The sequence below is a fragment of the Notothenia coriiceps genome, unplaced genomic scaffold (genome assembly GCF_000735185.1).
Source record: "Notothenia coriiceps isolate Sejong01 unplaced genomic scaffold, NC01 NC01_scaffold00037246, whole genome shotgun sequence".
NCBI lineage: Eukaryota > Metazoa > Chordata > Actinopteri > Perciformes > Nototheniidae > Notothenia > Notothenia coriiceps.
The window spans coordinates 20,943,810-20,952,460 of record NW_011369947.1 but is presented as its reverse complement, the minus strand read 5'-3'; the positions used below and the strand labels follow the sequence as shown (position 1 = coordinate 20,952,460).

The window sequence follows — 8,651 nt, the reverse complement described above, 5'->3', positions numbered from 1 at the left end:
TATATAAAGAATCAATGAAAAATCTCTACAAAATACAAATACATTACAAAAACAGAAACTTATTGACATAGGTAATAGACGTCAAAATGCCTTCAAATGTATTCAGTATTGTATGAACATGTTTGAATTGGGAGGTGGATGTCACATCCNGGGGTACAACTCTAAAACGCCCAGATGAAAAAGATCGGTTTACATTTTAATAATCAAATAAGTATATGAACATAACCAATAACCTACCATAGCCAATAACAAATAAATGTAGCTTATTTTATTTTTGTTGTTCATTCATATCTTATTTGAAATAGTTAACATTTGTTATTGGCTATGGTAGGTTATTGGTTATGTTCATATACTTATTTGATTATTAAAATGTAAACCGATCTTTTTCATCTGGGCGTTTTAGAGTTGTACCCCCTAGATCAGTCTCTAGTAATTGTGTGCTCAAAGTGCACCAGATTGAAGCATTTTACTGTAAAATGTTCAAAAAAAAATGTTCCCGGGGGGACATACCCCCGGACCCCCCTAGAGGATGTGACGTCCACCTCCAAATTCAAACATGTTCATACAATACTGAATACATTTGAAGCCATTTTGACGTCTATTACCTATGTCAATAAGTTTCTGTTTTTGTAGTGTATTTTTGTAGTGTATTTGTGAGGTAATTTGTAGAGATTTTTCATTTATTCTTTACATATAAAATGTTGCCTAAAATCTCACCTAGGGCAGCAAATTGTCTAGAACCGGCCCTGGTACTAGGCCTCAAGAGCCTTTCTTGTGCTGACACATAGAAACAAATTGGCGGGGCGCACTTTGCACGCGCACACACTAAAAGATTCCACGCGCTCCGCGCTCACATTATGCTGGGCCCACGTGCCTTAGCACCGCTGCTATGACTCCATCCTAGGGGAAACACTGTACTTGGCAATCAAACAACACAGAAATGAACCCCAAGATGGAGCCAAAGATAAATTAAATCAGAAATAATACAGTGCTTTTTCATAGTCTCTAAACCTATTTGCAAGTCTTGGTTTTTGATGAGAGCAAATAGTAATGGATGGGCTATGGAAATTAGACCTGTTCACAAAGTGAGCATGAGAGTGCACACAACTCTCATGGCTTTATCTCTAGAAACAAAGCAGACTCCAGCACTGTTTACAAGTGTTTAAGTTGTATGAAATTAAAATGTATTTTCCACATTATTACACTGCTACTATTGACAGCTTGGAGTGATGGAAAGTAAATAAGTACATTGCTTGAGTACAATTTTGTTGGACTCGAGAATGCTACTTTAAACATAACATTTAAAAGGCAATTATTGTGCATTTTACTCCACTACATTTATTTGAAAGCATTTAATACTTACTAGGTTTTATTATTATCACATTTAAATAAGAACATTTGAATATATTATTATAGGTTATGCTATTCGGTAGCATATAATAATATTAAAATAAACGGTCTTGGTCTGAAATGGAAGCCCAGTCTGCTCTGATCAACAAATAACCATAGCCTATCACGTACAATGTGTTGGAACACTAGCCAATGGAAGCGCAAGTGTTACATAGTGAGTCCAATGGAGGCGATTCAGGCAGGGGGGGGGAGGGGCAGTGGGGGGGAGAAACTCCTTCCGGAGGGAACTTTGGGATTTTAGCCTTTGAAGACCATGCATTTAAATGCACCAAAACCTATAGAGCACTACAGGAAGGGGACACCCATAATAGAGGCCATTCGAATATATTTGGATGTTAATACCTAATAACTTTTACTTGAGAAATAAAGTATATAAAATGTAGGACTTTTTTTCTACACTGTGTTAGAATACTTATTTCACAACTACACACACAACAGAAGTTATACTTTTTTTTTTTAAAGCTTACTTCTGCTTTGGGATAAAACAAGCATGAAACTCAAATAAGGCAACAATAGCAAGACAGCCAAACTAGATTGTTGTTGGTACGCAATGTTGCCAATTGCAGTTGCACACGAATCCAAACTTTTCCCTATTCCTTGGGAGGGTGGTGTACTGGGTGCTGACGTGATCACCTCAGCCCGGCCCCTTGCTATAATGTGGAGGGGAAAAGTCCACACTCAAAGAGGCAAGGCTTCAGAGCGGATCAGCGCGGACGGTGCGCAGACGCATCAGGTGCGCACCAGGAGAGACTCCAAGACGCGCAGCAGCGAGACAATGCATGCTTTACAGCGAAGAAAGTACTGTTGTTTGGAGGTGTTACTAATGTGAGGCGTAAGAAAAAGTAAAGGGATATAGCGAAATCTTGAGTAAGATGCAAGAAAGACATGTGTGTTGAGGAGCGCGCATGGAGACGCACCGGACAACAAACCTTTTCCCCTAAAACCTCTGCACAGACCTCATTGAGATCATTTTCAAGTTAATATATAGGAGGAAGAATACATCATGAACGACTCGGAGTCTGTGTGGCTCTTGGAGGAGCAGTGGAACCGCAGCAGAGCGGATGAAGAAGGGGAGAAACTTTTCGGCATCGGCGCGGATAATTTCATAACGCTGCTGGTGTTTGGACTCATCTTTATGCTCGGTGTGCTGGGCAACTCCATGGTGATCACCGTGCTGGCCCGGAGCAAACCGGGGAAGCCACGGAGCACCACCAACATCTTCATCCTCAACCTGAGCATCGCAGACCTGTCCTATCTGCTCTTCTGCATCCCTTTCCAGTCCGTCGTCTACATGATGCAGACCTGGGTCCTGGGCGCATTCATTTGCAAATTCAGCCACTATGTTTTCACCGTGTCCATGCTGGTGAGCATCTTCACCCTGTCTGCCATGTCCGTGGACCGATACATTGCCATTGTGCACTCCAGGAAGTCCTCCTCTATCCGTGTGGCGAGGCACGCGCTGATCGGGGTGATGGTGATTTGGATACTCTCCCTGGTCATGGCTGCGCCCGTCATGTACTACCAGAACATTTTCCGCATGGGAGATAATCAAACCTACTGCTGGGAAGGGTGGCCAAATCAAACTCTGAAGAAAGTCTATGTGGTGTGCACGTTTATTTTTGGTTATGTGTTGCCTCTGCTGCTGATTTCCTTCTGTTATGCAAAGGTAAGGAAAAGCTTTCCAAACCGGTCGTTTAATAATTCTAGACTTTATTTTAAAGACATACAGTTCACCTCTATTTTCTTGCTTGCAGGTTTTAAATCACTTGCACAAAAAACTGAGAAATATGTCCAAAAAGTCAGAGGCATCAAAGAAAAAGGTATGTATTCACACCTGTTTTTTTTTTTGGGGTCTGGGATGTCATTGACTACAGCCATATGTTTCTGATTGTAATCACAAAGCAAAAACGTATAAACACTGGATTGGAGATACAAATACGGGGTGTTGACTTACTGAGTGTTGCATTACTTGCGTGAATTCAATAAACATTATGACAGAGATATGGTCATGTATTAGGTACATAGTTTGTCTACAAATCATATATTAATAGCCAATAAATGGTGTAATATTTTCACCAAGTCTCCAGTAGCAAATAGAAGGTTATACAATCTCAGCTATAAGTACATCAATGTGCATGGATAAAACCAACTTCTAAAATTAGTTGATTATTGATTCCATGAATGTTGTGCATATTTGCCAACAAACACGAGTTAAAAAAACTAAAGATATGATAAAATAACTGCCAATTTTTAATGAATAAAATACCACAGCAAAATTAAACATTCCCAGTGCAAACCCTAATCACAATTGACCCAATTTAGTGTTGAAATTATAGCTTATAGCACTCATGTCACACTTTAAATCTTACATCAAAATGCAGCAGATTCCTATGGCTAATACCTAGAAGTATCATTTTTTAAGTTTTTTATATGTTTTGTCCACGGACCCCCTTTCTGCTTAAAGGAAAGCCATAAAGAATCTTGACTTTGATTCATGCTTTAACATAGATGATTGCAGGTCAGGAAAACGAACATTTATGAGGTTCCATTTTTGTTTCTGTTACCTTCAAAGAAAATGAAAAATTTCCGTTTTCCAACCGGCCCATGTTGCCATTTAGCAAATGATGATTATAATGAAGGTTAAACTATGTCACCCTTTACAAAATGCCCTTTTCAAGAGAAGAAACACCCAAGTAATTAAGGAAATTACCTCAATATTTCTGGATCTGTGCATGTCATGCTAAAGCAGGAGCCTTTTTGTCTGTCAACACTTTGTTCAATTCAAAGCAGGGGTCAGGGTTCTTTGCCTTAAGGAAGATATAAACCACAAGTTCAAGGACCCTCACATTATTCAGCGAGGGGCTACAATCCCTCTGCACCAAATACACCATCAGAGTAAACAATTTCCCTGGCTTCTGCTGTTCCTTAGGGCCAAAATGATTGAGATGAATATTAATGTTCTAATGCTAACTGGTAATGGCACACTCGAGCAAAGTGGCCGAAAGGGCTATGTGCAATCAAACCCCCATTCAGCCTTAATTATGGCCGTAATTCCGCTTCCCTGAGACACAGTTATCTGCCCGCTTGATTATCTATCTGTCTGTCGGCCTCTTCATTGTCCCTAACATCGGGCATGTTTCAGTAGCAACCCTCTGATAACGGCATTGTGCAACGACACCAGGATGTCAGGAATTGATGCGATTAATTAATGTGCACCTCTCTACATGCATGTTTTGTTGCACTAGGCTTAAAAAGGAAACTTCCACATATCCTGATGATTTACTGCGCTCACTGTGCAGAGTACTGGTCCAGAATACACACAGGGAATGTTACACTGACAGCTTTGTGACTAACAGTGCATTAAAGCCGGGGATGAGACATAAATTACCCTGGCAGGAAGGCTACTGTTAAACTCTAATGTCACAACAACGGGCTGTCTGCACACACATATTAAATCTGAGTGAGGTATCAACAACTTCAGGGATTCATTTCATATTGGACGCTGACTTTTCTATTAATATACAAGCATAGAGCCATTGCCAAAATCTAATTTCTTGGCAGTGTGTCCGTTTCGTACAGTGTGTTTCAAGGAGAATGTTGGAATGGAAAGAAGACTAATGTGCAGCCAAGCACTGTGCAGTATGTCGCTTGTATAATTAGTGGATAATAAATTATACATGTGCTAGGTAAATTAACTACTGGATAGAGTCACTGAAAAACACGATTACAAAATGAGGGAATAATATACAAGGAAAATGTACATTTCTAACCACTTAGAGAGCTTTGAAATTATTAGCCATAAACTGCACTTAACAAGCTATTCTCAAAACTGCTTTTAATGACTTCTATTGTAACCCGGCAGGAGCTGTCAAAGACGCTACAGTGTGTTCTAGCAGCTGTCACCAATGTCAAGCAGTCCTAAATCTGTCTTTCATTCCGTAAAGCTTATATTTAAATGAGTAGTCCAGTTTTTCAACTAAGCTTTTTTGCCCATTGTTAGACTAGGAGATCAATACACTCTTAAATCTGTACTGTAAATATGAAGCTACAGCCAGTAGCAGGTTAGCTTAGCATTAAAGACTAAACCACTGCTAGCCTGGCTCTGTCCAAAGGTAACAGGACAGGAAGGCTGTGGCTCAGAAGGTTATTCCCTAATTACCGTGTCCACATTCTGAAGTGTCCTCAACAAGACACTTAACCTCAACTGCTCCAGATGTCAGGTCGGTGCTTTGCATGGTGGCTTACTGACATTGATGTGTGTGTGTGTGTGTGTGTGTGTGTGTGTGTGTGTGTGTGTGTGTGTGTGTGTGTGTGTGTGTGTGTGTGTGTGTGTGTGTGTGTGTGTGTGTGTGTGTGTGTGTGTGTGTGTGTGTGTGTGTGTGTGTGTGTGTGTATTGTATTACAAAAAAAAGAGACAAAAGTGCAACATAAATGCTGTCTTTTGAGTATTATTAATATTTTAACAGACTCTCACCACAAATAACCAACACATCTTAACACATCTCAATCTCATAATATTGGACATTACATCTTCTTATTTTGCTCATGTTCTGTGAGTGAATGGCAACCCTTTAAATAATAAGTGGTGACAGATAATGGATGGATAATAATGGAAAACATTCAATGTAACAACAACATGTATTTTGTTGGTTTACAGACAGTCATGTAAGGGTATTTCTTGACCGGGAGTATTGACTTGGCTGGTTGCCTGGTAATCTAATGATAATGATAAGATATGGAAGTAAATGCTACACTTCAACCAAGAGGGAACAAATATGTGACATATGGCTAAACTACACAGTTTCTTTTAACCCTGACGCGATAAACCTCAACCATCGCGATAAACACATTGCGCTATTGCACTCACATTTTTTGTAATAGTTTAAAAAGGAATAAACAGGACTTTGGAAACCAATTTACACCTTTTATCTTTGCACTTTGGATTTAGTTCAATGTGCAATATGTCTAATAAATATCGTTATCTTATTATAAACAACCTTATCGCATATTTTGGTCATATCGGGCAGCCTTGGTACAAAATGTTAATTAGTTGGCTTTTAGCTAGCAGTTGCTCGATGTACACATTGACATTCTTTCTAATGGCCAGCCTAAGGTGACTAGGCTGGTATGAATAAGAGGTCCAATTCTATAGAAGTATATTACATTACATGTTACTTGTTAGACGCTTTTATCCAAAGCGACTTCAATACTGTGGACAATCCCCACAGGAGCAATTTGGGGTGAAGTGTCTTGCCCAGGGACACAACGACATACTGACTACAGTGGGGTTTGAACCTGTGACCCCCTGATCCGAACACCAACCCACAACTCACTGCGCCACACGCCTCCTATATGAGAAAATTACCTTTATTCTCACTTATTTTTTACCTCAGTTACCATTTCCTTGATGGTTATGGTCTCAATCACTAGTTTCAAGTCTTCATATATACAGCACCAGGGCAGGAATTTCACGAGGTGGTGTGAATCGAGTGGCCCATGGTGGTGGTGGGGTTATGGTATGGGCAGGCGTATGTTATGGACGACGAACACAGGCCACTCGATTCACAACATTACCCGAACCCTAACCCTAACCCTAACCCTCACACCAGATACTGACTGGTTTTCGGACCCCCCCAGACCCCCCCAATAAAGCAAAAATGCACGTTTCACAGTGGCCTTTTATTGTGGCCAGCCTAAGGCACTCTGTGCAATAATCATGCTGTCTAATCAGCATCTTGATATGCCACACCTGTGAGGTGGGATGGATTATCTCGGCAAAGGAGAAGTGCTCACTATCACAGATTTTTTCAGATTTGTGAACAATATTTGAGGGAAATGGTTATTTTGTGTATATAGAAAATGTTTTAGATCTTTGAGTTCATCTCGTGAAAAATGGGAGCAAAAACAAAAGTGTTGCGTTTATATTTTTGTTCAGTGTACTTATCGTTCAGATATGAGAGGGAAATCAAACTTTCATCTAACTCTTGGCCAAAAATGAATAACCAGATCTCCCACTATGTCAAACTATTAATTTAAGCCTTAACTAAAGTGTCTCAAAGGTTGAAGTCATGTTTGTTGGGGTCAATGTGCATATCATGTGCTCTCGTAAAGCATTAACTGATATGTCACAGGAGCATGGGTGCTTCGCACAAAACATCAGGTGAGACAAATCAGGAGATTGCAGAGGGTTACAGAGTGCCCTTGGAGAAAAAGGGGAGAATTTGTACAAATAAGTGTTTAATCAACACTGTGCGGTTCACTTGGGTCTGCAGCTTAACACCAGGCCTGTGAATATAATGTCAGTGACAGCTGTAAAGAGCAAGTTTATTCCCACTGCTGTTCCGACAAACATCTTATCACCCTCAGTAGGCATCAGACAGCCTGTTAAAGTCATGCAGACACGCACAAAAGCCAAATTGAAAAAAACAACATCAACCTAGCAGTAACTCTTTCGTAATCTTTCCACAAGTCCTGTGAGCATGACAAATCCTCTTTTAATAAATCTCTTTCTCCCCTCTGGCTTTTATGTCAAGTTCTAATAAAGAAAAGCTGAATATGTTTATTTATGGCTCCCAGTTTTATGGTCTCGGGAATGAATACCAGAGTTTATTTGACTTGGCAAACAATAATGCTTTTAATGGCTTCTCAGAAGTTAAAATGTAGTAATTAACAATGTAGGTTAAGGATTTTATTTCTTAGGGATATGAGTCGGTCAGGCATCCAGACTGAGCACACACAGAGGGTTATGGATAATTAGGAATATGAATATTTAGCCAAGTCGTCTTGAAATTATTTTAACAACATCTGTAAAGTGAAACAGGCACAGCTAACTGCCCAACCTCTCACATGTGACGGAGATGCTCATTACCGTCCTGAACTGAGTGTTATGAAACACTCAACATCACTGAGTCACATTTCAGTGGCTTTAATAGTTATTTAGAGGAATATTAAAAAATTAATTTAGAAAATAATTAAGATAAATATATTCATCAAGAACTGTATTTCCCTAATAGTGCTTTACATACTCATAAATGTAACTTCCACCCACATTAGGGTCGATGTCAAGATATGGAACCCCAAGGCCAATAGGTGGGACCCCAAGTGAAGTGCAAATTGCGGTTAAATTACATTACATTACATTACATTTAGCTGACGCTTTTATCCAAAGCGACTTACAATAAGTACATTCGACCAACAAGAAACAAACTTGAAGAAAACAGAATCATATAAGTGCATCAGGT

The 8,651-nt window shown here is 39.7% G+C and overlaps 1 protein-coding gene across 1 annotated transcript; it reads left to right on the top strand.

Annotated features, from left to right (window-relative positions):
- Positions 1 to 2,124: 2,124 nt before the first annotated feature.
- Positions 2,125 to 5,332, top strand: LOC104966505 (galanin receptor type 1-like). The gene is made up of 3 exons (XM_010795691.1): positions 2,125 to 3,076; positions 3,165 to 3,230; positions 5,273 to 5,332. Exons 1-3 carry the CDS (start codon positions 2,414 to 2,416, stop codon positions 5,330 to 5,332), a joined length of 789 nt encoding a protein of 262 aa, XP_010793993.1. The 5' UTR covers positions 2,125 to 2,413.
- Positions 5,333 to 8,651: the final 3,319 nt, after the last annotated feature.

Excerpts from the sequence above, each read along its gene's own strand:
- LOC104966505 (XM_010795691.1), top strand. The coding sequence starts at position 2,414 with ATGAACGACTCGGAGTCTGTGTGGCTCTTGGAGGAGCAGTGGAACCGC. Across the intron at positions 3,077-3,164 it reads TTTCCTTCTGTTATGCAAAG|GTTTTAAATCACTTGCACAA; the intron begins GTAAGGAAAAGC and ends TCTTGCTTGCAG. Across the intron at positions 3,231-5,272 it reads CAGAGGCATCAAAGAAAAAG|GAGCTGTCAAAGACGCTACA; the intron begins GTATGTATTCAC and ends GTAACCCGGCAG.